This window comes from Myxocyprinus asiaticus, chromosome 43, assembly GCF_019703515.2.
Source record: "Myxocyprinus asiaticus isolate MX2 ecotype Aquarium Trade chromosome 43, UBuf_Myxa_2, whole genome shotgun sequence".
NCBI lineage: Eukaryota > Metazoa > Chordata > Actinopteri > Cypriniformes > Catostomidae > Myxocyprinus > Myxocyprinus asiaticus.
The window spans coordinates 21,838,739-21,851,705 of record NC_059386.1 but is presented as its reverse complement, the minus strand read 5'-3'; the positions used below and the strand labels follow the sequence as shown (position 1 = coordinate 21,851,705).

At 37.1% G+C, this 12,967-nt stretch overlaps 1 protein-coding gene across 1 annotated transcript in view; it reads left to right on the top strand.

Annotated features, from left to right (window-relative positions):
• The first annotated feature begins 292 nt into the window (after window positions 1-292).
• Window positions 293-12,967, top strand: part of LOC127433725 (integrator complex subunit 2-like) — a 32,011-nt gene continuing 19,336 nt past the window's right edge. The window contains exons 1-12 of the mRNA XM_051685886.1: window positions 293-651; window positions 1,952-2,245; window positions 2,631-2,769; window positions 2,970-3,072; window positions 3,341-3,454; window positions 5,637-5,767; window positions 7,212-7,382; window positions 7,492-7,712; window positions 8,375-8,500; window positions 9,089-9,160; window positions 10,118-10,232; window positions 12,646-12,714. Coding sequence (XP_051541846.1) covers window positions 1,953-2,245; window positions 2,631-2,769; window positions 2,970-3,072; window positions 3,341-3,454; window positions 5,637-5,767; window positions 7,212-7,382; window positions 7,492-7,712; window positions 8,375-8,500; window positions 9,089-9,160; window positions 10,118-10,232; window positions 12,646-12,714 — 1,554 coding nt within the window. The 5' untranslated portion in view covers window positions 293-651; window position 1,952. The remainder of the gene's footprint in view (window positions 652-1,951; window positions 2,246-2,630; window positions 2,770-2,969; window positions 3,073-3,340; window positions 3,455-5,636; window positions 5,768-7,211; window positions 7,383-7,491; window positions 7,713-8,374; window positions 8,501-9,088; window positions 9,161-10,117; window positions 10,233-12,645; window positions 12,715-12,967) is intronic.

The window sequence follows — 12,967 nt, the reverse complement described above, 5'->3', positions numbered from 1 at the left end:
TTGTGTATTCTATATATTTTATTTTCTTTTCAAAAAATTTTTTTTAATTATTTAAAAGTCATGTTGCTGTATTGTATTGTGTACTAGAAGCTGCTGTCACCAAGACAAATTCCTTGGCAATAAAGCTCATTCTAATATATATATATTACATTAAACAAATTCCCATTGTTCATTCACTCTAAGATATTAACCATGCTTAACCTGTGGTTCGAACAGGCCCTACATGTTGCTCTAAAATGCTATCTAGGTAGGTAGCTCGCTAGGCTTTGATCGCGGCAATGCACAAGTCCAGCATGTACACTGCAGCAGGGCAGATGAGGGCTTGTGCTGAAATCATGTATCATACTACACTTTAGCCCGTTATCTGTAAACAGACTGATGGGCACCGTTTTAATACAGTATCAATAACGTATTGAAGCACATAAATAATAATTTGAACAATAGTGCTTTCAATAGATACAATTTAATGTATGGATCTCTAAGCTAGCGGGATAGCTCTAGTGCTAGCCTGTTAGCATTGCGGTGAGCTCAACCACCTTGGAGGACGAAGCTCAACTTCCTGTAGGCGTGAGAATCACGACAGACCGCGGTCTTGCGGGCCTCGTCGGGGCTTGTGTTTCCATTGTAACCAGCTGCACTGGTAAACTGCAGGTAAGTCTGTTCCCACTGTTTCACAGTCCCCTATAATACACATATACTTTATTATATTTTATTGCATTAATGTATAATAGTCAATAGCAGTTTGCGACATTAACCAGAAGTTACAGCTTCCTAGACAGCTGGAAGTCGTATTTCTGTTCATACAATGCAATTCACTGACTTAGATTTCTTTAACCAACATCAGTCCTGATCATAACTACCAAATATTCATTCATTTTCAGAATTTTAACGCTTTAAATGCCAGTTTGTTTCCATAATGCCACTGTTGTTTTTTTGTTTTTGTTTTTTTTTAACACACACGCACACACACACATTTCTCAATTCACACATACAAAACACACTCTGACATCCATACCAACACACCCACACAATTTTAGCTGCATCATTTATTCAACTGGCCTGCAGGGCTCTATACCACAGCAAACAGAAAATAGGGAAAAAGCATGTATTTGCTCCATAGGCTAAACATGAGAAAAATGGCGCCAATATTAAAAATTTAAATTTTTAAGCCAGGGCTCTGAAATGAAAGCATATTATCATAGAATTCATGATTTTATGCTTTAATGGCACTGGTACCAAATACTGCAGTTTTAATGGGTTTCGATGGGGACATTTTTGTCCTGAAGGTCCTGAGTGTAACTATTTTGTGTACACAGTGAATTAGAGATGTATTTTAGGAACTGAGGTTGAAATATCAAAATTCCCCCCAAAATACACACCTTTGGCCATTGGTATTAACACAGCCAAAATGATCGCAAAAACAAAAATGAAAAAGACAAACATTTCCCAAAGGTCGCACAAGGGTTAACTACTATAAGCGATGTGAATTCTAAAAGTCTATCAAATATAAACAGTAAATTAATGAAAGGAGTTCTGCCCAAATTCTGTAATACCATGTTACTGATTACCAAATTCTTATACTATGGTATTTACAAGAATATCATAATATTACCATAGTATACACCCATAATACACGGTATTATGGTGCCATGTCCACAAAAACATGTTAATACAATGGTGTTTTTTTGTTTGTTTGTGTTGGTATTAGCCACCTCTGACATCATGAAAGGACTGAATCAAAAGAACATATAGATTCTGAAAGAATCTTACACTCTTTGAAGGAGATTCCTTATTAATTCATTTGGCCTTTTCTGTAATAACAATAACTGTAGTAACTAAGGTAGGGCCTTTTGTAGTGTAAACTTTGGTTAATCATTTTTGTTAGGGTTGAATCACTGCTTGTATAAACCTAAAGGTGCAACTTTTCTTCTCTTTCTGTCCTTCCCAACAGAATGGCAGACAGTGCCAGTCTACAGTTTGTGAGCCTGTATGCCTTTGAGGCCATGCAAAAGGTAGATGTGGCCAGGCTGGCAGCATTGAGTGACCCAGAGTTGAGGCTTCTGCTGCCCTGTCTGGTGAGGATGGCTCTCTGTGCCCCTGCGGATCAAAGCAATGCCTGGGCACAAGACAAGAAACTCATCCTGCGACTGCTGTCAGGGGTGGAGGCGGTGAATTCCATTGTAGCGCTGCTGTCTGTGGACTTCCATGCTTTGGAACAGGATGCTAGAAAAGAGCAGCAGCTAAGGTGAATTCACAAATAGAGAAATTATTTGTGTCTGTCTACTACTGTAAACTTTTCATGTTGTTCCAAACCCATATGACTTTCTGTCTTCCGTGGAACACAGAAAGGAGATGTTAGGCAGAACGACAGCCTCAGTCACCACTCACTTTTATTTTATGGGGAAAAAGAAGATGCAATGAAAGTGAATGGTGAGCCAGGCTAACATTCTGCCTAACATCTCCTTTTGTGTTCCACAGAAGAACAAAAGTCATACAGGTTTGGAACAACATGTTAGGGTTTCACAGCCTTTAATTATGCAGTATATTAGTGTAACTTTTAATGATCCAGTTGAATGGACCACACACATTTCCTATTGAAATGTAGCTTATTTATCCTTCTCTCCATGCAGGCATAAGGCTGGAGGCTCTAATGGCGAGAGCATCCTGGTGTCTCAGCTGCAGCATGGCTTGACTCTGGAGTTTGAGCATAGTGATCCTCTCAGGAGACTCAGACTGGCTCTCAGTGAATTGCTGGCCATCATGAACAAGGTTTTGTGTCCGTTTCAACTCTCCTGCATAATGATCTAGGCCCTTTACATACTTTGTTTATGACTTGTTAACTTAGATTTTGTTATAAGCTACTTCATTTCAGGACATCTCATTTCAGATTCCACAGATGTTTGGAAATCATTTAATAGTTGACATTTATTCTGTCACACATAATATAGTGTTTGAGATATTTTCCACAGGTGGCTGATTCTAATGGGGAGTTTTTCCTGAAGTCTTCTGAGCTGTTTGAGAGTCCGGTGTACTTGGAGGAAGTGGCCGATGTTCTCTGCATTCTACAAGCAGGTAGCTTAAATACATATTTTTAGTTTTTAAACCTGGTCAGAAAGTACCTAGCAATTTTTCCATGGCATAATCATCTACATCAATAAATGTCTTCTACTGCATATCAAAAAAGAAAATGTTTACTTCAACTGTGTCCATACTATGTATTGAATCAATATTTTACCTACAGATTTTTTTGTCCTTTCTGTTTTGTAAGATCCAACTGTAAAGCCATTTAAACAGGAAAAAAAAAAAAAAAATCACCAGTAAGATTGTCTGCTCCAAACAGAGCTGCCGTCTTTGCTGCCCATCATTGATGTTGCTGAGGCCCTGCTTCACATGAGGAATGGAGAGTGGTTCTTGTGTCTGCTGGTGGCAAATGTCCCAGACAGCTTTAATGAAGGTATGTCCATCACCTGATGTCCAATATTTAGATAATACAAGTCGTATTCAAAGCATTTATAAATGCACAGCTGTGACTACACATTCTATGAGTGCTGGGTAATGATACAGATTTCCGGATTTGATTGCGATTCACAAGCTTTCGATTTGTTTCAATATCGATTCATATGGGGATATGTCTTTTTTGCTTACATATGAAATCAATTCTATCCCAGCTAACGCTGTTAATTAAACAGGGAACTTTCTAATACGTACATTACGAATTTATTTTTATTTGTATTTTTATCATTTTGGTCACATTTCAGCCTTTTAAAAATGTACAGATCCATGTATTCCATCAATAAATACGATATATCGCATATATTATATTTTGTTCTATTTCATTCCTCCTTGGCGGTCATCCGAAATTCACAGAACCACAGTTACATACGTAACTAGCGTTACATGTTTATTGTTTAACGCATAATTTATACTACTTTTAGAACATGTGCTAAAAATCAGTACTGTCTCTTTAAGAAAACCGGCAGTTCTGTAAAGAGCATCTAGAAATGAGCGCTTATAAATGAGAGATGACTTGAATGGCCTCTTCATCCGTGCTATTCATGACTTGAATTAAATGTTTCTTTTTTGTTGTTCAACAATTGACTGTAAAGAACAGAAAGGATATTAAATGAGACATTATTCAAGGACAAATTGATTGCGTGGATCTCATCTTTGGACACATTACACGAAACGAGTCAAACTAGAACTCTCAAAACGCAGTGAAAGATCTCGCTGCTGAACTTCTTTGCCAACATACTACTCAGTCACTGGTGAGTGAAATCTGAACATTTACCAGCTAGTGGCTAATCACAGTCATTTTTATCACATAGCAGCAAATTTGGTCTCATATGCAAGTGTTTTACTCGCATTGTAGAGAGTTACACATAGAGTAAAATTAAGATATTGGAAGAATCGATATCGAGATAGTTCAAGTGAAGATTGCGATGCATCGGAAAATCTAGCTTTACCCAGTCCTACATACTATATCCACCCTTTTCCTGAACTCGGAAGTTTTCCAAAAATTATAATGGAAGCCTTTTTCGTTTTCCAGTCACCAGTGTTTTTACTCACATCGGCATATGTTCTTAGCGGAAAATGTGATGTTTAGTGTATTATATTAGTAAAAATTGTCAAAAAAAAAATCATGTGGCTCCTTTGTGCCAATACTTTAGAAAGCCGTGATGAGTTTGGCTGCTGATTGTGTGTAAATTGGGTTTGTGTGTGTTTGTGCACCTCTATGTGTATATGTGCATGCTCCTCTGAGATACTCTGAGGAGTGGAAATAAAAAACATTTTTGAGCCTCTGTTATCTTTTCATCACTCTCAGGTCCTTGTTGAGTCAATGGATTATTTGTGTGAGGCTCCATTCAGAGCCGGTTTGAATTGTTTCATATTATTGAATGGTCAATTCTCAAGGCTCATTACCTAAACAGGATCTTTCATTGGGAGAGTATTCCGCTCAAGGCCGAATCATTAAGGCAAGAGCTTGTCTATGGAGATTCACTGTAATCAGATGCAGCATGAATTGTGACAGACTCGGCCACACTTTCTTTCAGTCAGACTGTTTTTTATTAGAGATGATTGAAATTAATATCATTCCAGCACCCAGTCATAAAAGACTCTGTAATTCTATAATCATCCTGCATAGTAAACTGTCATCTGTAGTTAAAATCACACAAAGAATGAAAAGGCAAAGAATCAGAGATTTATTTACAGACAAATAAAAGACTAAAAAGTTTATTTAAGCTGTTTGTAGAAAATACAGTATTTTAAGATTACATTTATCTGAGCCATGGCTTAGTGTTAAACACACAGTCCAGTCATGTTTAGTGCTCATATGGAGACACCGGTTCAAATCAGATTTGCGTCATGTCCCAATCCCCTTATCCACAATCATTTCCAATCCTCTCTCTACTCTCTGTCAATATAATATGTATCAAACCCTAAAATTAAATAATAATAATAATCACCAAATACATTGGTTTGTGTTTTGAGACACCAAAAACACAGGCACGAAAATGTAAGTATATCAGTGTAACGTCACTTATCTTTTCTGTTGGCTGTTGTTAGCATTTTCAAAGTATATAGGCATTGGATTTCATCTAAGCTGTGTGTTTGTATGTTTATATTTGTGCCTTCAGTGTGCAGGGGTTTGATAAAGAATGGAGAACGGCAGGATGAGGAGAGCGTGGGTGGTAGACGCAGGACAGAAGCTCTCAGGCAGCTGTGTCAGATGAACCCCTCTCAGGCTCTGAACATCAGGGCCATGGCGGTGAGTCTTCAGCCCAAGATTACATTTGTTCACATCAAAACTGTTCACAGTGTCTGATGCTGAATTTGTATCATTCTCTGAAATAAAATGCTTGAATGAATTGTTAAAAAGTCTACTTATTTTTAGACTCTGTGTAAAGAAATTCTTAGAAATGCGTTGTTTTGTTTCAAGATCTTGATGTGCATTTTTTTGTGGCTGGAATTTGTGACTTGCTCCATCATTTTGAGTCAATTTGATTCAGAAACACATTTGAGTTTTATGCATTTAAGTTAATAATCAAATGCTTTCAAATGTTTATAGAATTCTATGATTATATATTATGTTTCTTCTGCCGACATATAATCATTTAACCCTTATGATGTGTTCCGGTCATTTTGACCAGGATGACTTTTTTTATTTTATTTTATTTTATTTTATTTTTTTACTTAATCCAATTGGAATACAATTCCTTGAATTTGTTCACATGTTATCTAAAAACACACAAAAAAATGTGACCAGTTTCTTTACATTTTACTGGTTTTATTTAACTTTGTTACATGTTGTGTTCCTGGTCAAAAATGACCGGCCATTGGAAATAAATGGATTAGACTACAAAATACAGAAATATTAAGTGTTCAGGAGCATCCCAATCCTTAGTTGAGAACATATGTGGATGTGTGTTTGCACACATAAACTCCTCGGACATGTGCGCACACACAATGTGTGTTGAGTGACCTTTTGTGCATCGTCTTTTCATGTACACACTTTGAGGACTATTTCAAGATCTACGTACTCATCATATGTTGTGTTTGGGCTCGTTTGAATCGGGATAGTCTGCTGTAAGTTATGATATGTCATTGTCTATGTTATATGTATGTTTCGGGAAGTAATAAGGAAAAATGTAACAAAAATACATGTTTATTATATTTATTTGTGTCAGTGGAAATTGTATACATTAAAACTCAATGCAGTTTGGCCTCGGAGTGAAACTAATTTGCTCATTGCATTTTACTAATTGAGACCTTTTCACCAATATATAACACATGGCTATCTCATTTTTTTATGTTTTTACTAACAATATAATTGCTGAGATAACAAATTTGCAAATTATGAGAACAAAACAGTTTTTGTTGTCAGCTAATTAAAAAGCATTATTTAAGAATTGGTAGGATCCGATACATACATTGTGAAGTCCATATTCTAAGCTTTGAAATGACACCTGTTTTGTTTCGATCAAGTAAGTGGTTATTATTTTATTACATAATTATTATTATTTAAAAAAAAAAATATTCTAGCCACAAAAGGTGTTAGCACAAACAAACATAACACAAAGGTTAAATGTTGACTGAGACTTTCCTTTTTACTTTATTGCATGAAATGTGTTTCTAGGTCAAAGTGATTTAAAATGACTGAGCAGATCACATTTTGAATCTGTGAAAATACACATTTACTATGTTTTCTACAGGTGGAGGAGTGTTACCTGCCAGGTCTGGGTGTTGCTCTCACACTAGACTATAAGCCAGACACTGCAGATGAGGCGGTCAGTCCTTTGGTGTCTTATGTTAGCGGCCTACTCCTGGGCACCAATGGAAAAGTGCGCACCTGGTTCAGTATGTTCATTCGGAATGGTCAGCAGGTAGGGAGCAGCAATGGCATATGATTGTACTTATCCACATGATGATTGTCTAATCTTCTAAACATGATACCTATACATCGTTTCATCATCCTGCAATACACTCTTTCAGAGGAAACGAGAGAGCAGCTCTGTGCTATGGCAAATGCGAAGGCAGCTATTGTTGGAGTTTGTGGCCACCTTACCTCGCTCCCGCAGCACCCACGTTTCCAACGACAGTGACATGGACACGGAGAGCAGCTCAGGGTATTCTGGTCTGCGGGATGAGCATGTGGTGAAGGCCAGCGCGCTGCTACGACTCTATTGCGCACTCATGGGCATCGCTGGGCTCAGGTATTCCACAGATGACACAATCCGGGTGTTTACAGTAAAATGTTTGATGGGAGTGGTGGGAAGTAGTGGTTCAGACTGGTAACCAGAAGAATGCCGGTTCAGTCCCTAGAACGAGTTACCACTCACTTAACGTAGGCACTTAAAGTGCTTAAAGGAATAGTTTATCCAAAAAGAAATACAAAAGGGGAGTATCTTGACCACTTTTTTTTTTTTCCATTTAATGAAAATACATGGTGACTGGGGCTGTTAAGCTCTGAAAAGCACCTTAAAACTATCATAAAATTCGTCAGTACTGCTTGTGTGCTACATTCTAAATGTTCTGAAGCCGAAATTAGTCTGAAATGTAAGTTGTTATTCACCGATAATCTTCCCCACCTAGAAAGGAAGCAACATACTTTTATGACAGAGTTTTCTTTTTTGAACCATTCCTTGGTTAAACTTTAACTTGATTTTAAAAACCTGGGTTAACCCTGTAAGAAGTTCATAAAATCATATTATGGTGACGCCAGGCGAAAGTCATGGAAATAAATCCCTGTTTGAGTGGTGATAAATAAATATACTGAGATGTTTGTTGGTTACTTTCAGTCCTGATGACAGAAAACATTGCTTCCAAGTGTCTCATAGAATTATGGGTGGTTTTGGCATATTTTTTCACTCTGCAGACCCACAGATGAAGAGGCAGAGCAGCTGTTACAGTTGATGACCAGCCGTCCGCCAGCCACGCCTGCGGGTGTGCGCTTTGTCTCTCTGTCCTTCTGCAAACTGCTGGCATTCCCCACACTCGTCAGGTACACCCTTCAGCATTAATATTCAATACCACACATCAGGATAAATTTTGAATTAATGATTAAATGTGACATTAGGAAGTATTTCTCTCTCTGTTTTCCCCAACTTCAACATCAGCTTTATTACTTCCCGTCTATCAGTTCCGTTTAATGTAAAGCTGTTCGGTTCTATTTACTTTATTTTAATTGAACTCCGATTCAACAGTTCAATACCGTTAAGTTCTGTTTACTGTAAGGTAATTTCAGAATACTTTTTCCTATCCCAGTTTAATGTGATGAGACAGGGGCTATCAAAACTGAGGCTGATTCTCCTTAAAAGTGTCAACAATGTGGCTCAATGGGGCTATCAAAACATTGCTGTTTGTTTGAGCATCCCGACCAGCCCGACACAACAACATTGGGAGTTTGGGATCTGTTTTGTCTGACCAAAGGCAGACAGAGGGAGCTTTTGGAAAACTGGTTTAAAAACAGTCATTATTTTTGCAATTCTGTTTGGTGGCACAAGCGCTTGGAGAAATTACACACTTCACCTTTAAAGCCGAAAGTAAAAACCAAGTGCGTCATCACTGATGTTGTTTATTCTCTCTGCAGTACTCCAGAGCAGGAGCAGCTGATGGTAATGTGGCTCAGCTGGATGATTAAAGAGGAGGAGTATTTTGAGAGGTACGGCAAGCCTGCATGGACAAGCTCTTCATAGCCATTAAAAACTAATTATGGCAATTCTTAGTACACCAGTTATTTAAAAACAAAAAAACAAAAACAAGAACAGAATCCTCTGGAGGAGCAATACATTACAGAAAACATTTATGCTCACATATAATACATCGGTTTTGTCCATTAATCCAATTAGTTTTAATTTAAAGAGGTCCAGTATTTGGAATCAATATTATGTTTATATTCTTTTTTTGTCATGCTCTTGTAATAATTGGTCCTTAAGTTCTGCTTGTCTGCCTTATGACGTACTCATCCGCACTTCTCTTACAGAGACAGGCAGTACAAGGGCATGAATGTGGTTAATGGGAATGTGGAGAGTGGGTATTAATTTTAGAGATCTGTTCAACCTGACATTTTTCCAACTAAAATGCTGCTTTAAGAGTAGATGGAGAAACTAAAATGTTTTGCCCAAACAAAATCGTTTTGCGGTAACACATGCGCTCAATTTTTCATCTATTAGACAATCTTATGCTTATAAACGGGGGAAAAGGAGCATAAATACTGAAATGAAAACAGATGGGGTTATTCTGTGGTTAGGCAGTGGCAGCCTCTTTCAATTTAATAACTAATAAGCAACTGATGGGACATAAGTCGTGTCTCCGGCTTGCCTTTCTCATGACCCCATGTGATTGGAGTGTTTTTTCTGCACTCTATAAAATTACAGATAAAGGCCCGTCAGTGCAGAGCCATGTGTCTGTTTATGGTTAGTGTTATCATAGACATTACTGTGTTGAGGCTGTGGGGTTGGGTGTGTGTTTATATTTATTTTCACAGTATAATAAGTGTTAAAATGGCATTGCCCCTTTTAAATCCATTTCTTGTCTTTTTTTCTCTCTTCCTCCTCTATTCTCTTTATTTTGCTCCCCCGTCTCCTCCTCCTCTCCTCCCCTTTCTTGTTCTCTCCAGTGCCGCCGGTGTCTCTGCCTCTTTTGGAGAGATGCTATTACTGGTTGCCATGTATTTCCATAGCAACCAGCTCAGTGCCATCGTTGAGCTGGTTTGCTCCACCCTGGGGATGAAGGTGAGTGTAAACCATCAATCGGTCAGCACCCAGACAGCTTATTAACTAAAAAATACATATTTAACCTTGAAAGACAAAAAAGACATCACTTTGGCTATGCTTCAAAACCTAGTGAGCTGTGTACCTAGAAGAAAGTTTTGGACGTCATTGGTCAACGTTCAATTAAAATATTTGAAGTTTTAGATGTCAAAATCTTTTGAAACGCCTATTTGAAGGAATAGTTCACCCAAAAATGAAAATGTATCACCCTTACCCATATGTCTGTCTTCTGTGGAAAACAAAAGGAGATATTTTGGAGAATGTCCAATCTGCTCTGTCCCTGGTCACCATTCACTTTCATTGTCATTCTTTTCCATTCAGTGAAAGTGAATGGTGACCAAGGACAAATTGGCCTGAACATTCTGCTAGATAACTCCTTTTGTGTTCCATGCAACAACAAAAAATTAATATGGGTTTGGAATGACATGAGGATGAGTAAATGGTGACAGAATTTATTTGTATACATTTTTATAAACTCTCCCTTTAATACTAGTGCCTACAGCAAAAGGTCAGATTTCTGCATCACTGGTAGTTGGTAGGTATTGAGGATTTTGTTTTCTGTAAAAAAACAAAACAAATGTTCAGATTTAGTACATAACAGAGTACTAGTGTACTGAAGTACTAATGTGTTGTGTACTTATTCTGATTACTTTTGGTCTTAAATGCCAGCATTGGTTAAACTCCATAATTATTCCTCTAAGTGAAAACGTCTATTATACTTAGCTGTCCTAGATGTTAATTGGTGGATTTATTGATTTTTAGTGTCTAAGCCAGTGGAGAACATGCACCTCCCAGAGAAGGCTAAAGCTTGTCTGTGTGATATGTAATTGCCCTTTGCTAATTTGTGCATTATTGATGTGATACCTATAGATGACTCATGTAGGGTACAAGCACTGGTTTTCCTCCAAGTTTGTTTAGCCAGAGTGAATCACTTCTTGCATTATAAACCTCCATATTGTTTTGAAAATCTAGAACTTCTCTTTAACCCTCGGTGGCGGGCCCGCCGAGAAAAAAATTATAATCCAAATATTAATAACTACAGTCTTGAGCAACACAAAATATGTATTATTTTGAAGCTTAGAAGCTGTACTTTACAATGCATGTAGGCATTATGACCGAAATTGAACAAGTGCTTTGAAATTTGCAGACAAATCAGAAGTGTTCCTTTCTGATAATTTATTAATAATTTTGCACTGCATATTTGATTGAAATCAGTATAAAAAAAAAAAATCAGACTGATCATATAGCCATGTGTCATTTCATTGGAAAGCGCTCAAAGAGTAGAATACAACCAGCCTATTTGTTTTACTCACAGACAAAAATATAGTTAAGTATTACATTGTTACATGTAAACAGGTGTTGCTTATATGCCGTGTTTTCTCTTGTAAATTCACGAAAAATAAACGGAACATAAAATATTACATACTGTTATTAGAGGAGGCGATTATCTTTAAAACGAACCCACAAAAAAAGTAATTGGATGCATTGATAATTGGATAATTCACACTAAGCATAATGTGCACAGAGCACATAAAGTAATGTGCTATCTGGCTAAAAACATTTACGGACTTTATCGGAAATAATGTAGTAAGTTGTCCAGCGTCATGGAACGCTAAACCAGTCATATTAGGATTCAGATCACTACAATCAGAGCTGGAAGTCATCCAAATATGGGCAGAGAGGATCGTTTACTCTAAAAGCATATGACCACCAGGAGATGGTGCCAAGTACTTAACAGACAGTGATGACTCAAATGGCACAGAATGGAACTGAATGAGATGTCGTTACTCACGCTTACATGCTTTGGAGAGAGATCATACCTTTAGTCATTGTAGTATTTGCATGTGTAATTAGTTCTTATGTACAATTATTATGTTTTTGTTGTTTGGAGAGGCTTTTGGACAATAGGATAAATTATTTTTGTAATGCTATAACTTTTGATTGCTTTGTCATATCAACACAAAATTTTACTCAGTTAAAGATGACATGATTGGGAACTTCTTTTTTCTGAAAAAAAGTTTTTTTAGAGCTTTTATCTTATTTATAACCTGAGATTTATAATGTCAATTCAGAAAAGGCAGTTTCTTAGGCCAAGAGTCTCATAATTGATCATAATCTATATCATTCAAAAATTGAAATGTTTATTTATTTATTTTTAAATGACACCAAACGCTTGAACCTCCTTGTGTTTTTTTGTTTTTTGTTGTCGAGTTATAAGCCTTTAATTTTGGGTATGCCACTGAAACAGGAAATCTTTAAAACACCCTCAGAGCTTAAAGGGTTAAAGCTGGATGAAATTTCTAAAACTTGCATTGTGTACCTCTGGTTAAAAAAACATTCATTTCACTGACTTAAACTCCTTATCTTTCCACAGATCGCCATCAAACCCAGCTCACTGAGCAAAATGAAGACCATTTTTACCCAGGAAATCTTCACGGAACAGGTGCCTCTTTCTTTACAGTCGATTTACATCCTTATAATGCAAAACAGTCATCCCATGAGTCACTGGCCACTTATAATTGTAAAAAAAATTCAAAGTTTTGCATGCCCTGTTTGGTGCAGTGTCTCTGAGTTTGTACAGTATGTACTTGGCATATTGCAGGAACTGTATAGGCACCAGAGAAATCATCTTAATTAGTAACAGCTTGTCATATTATTAGAAGCACTGTTTCAGATATCCTGTCTTAGCAGAGAAC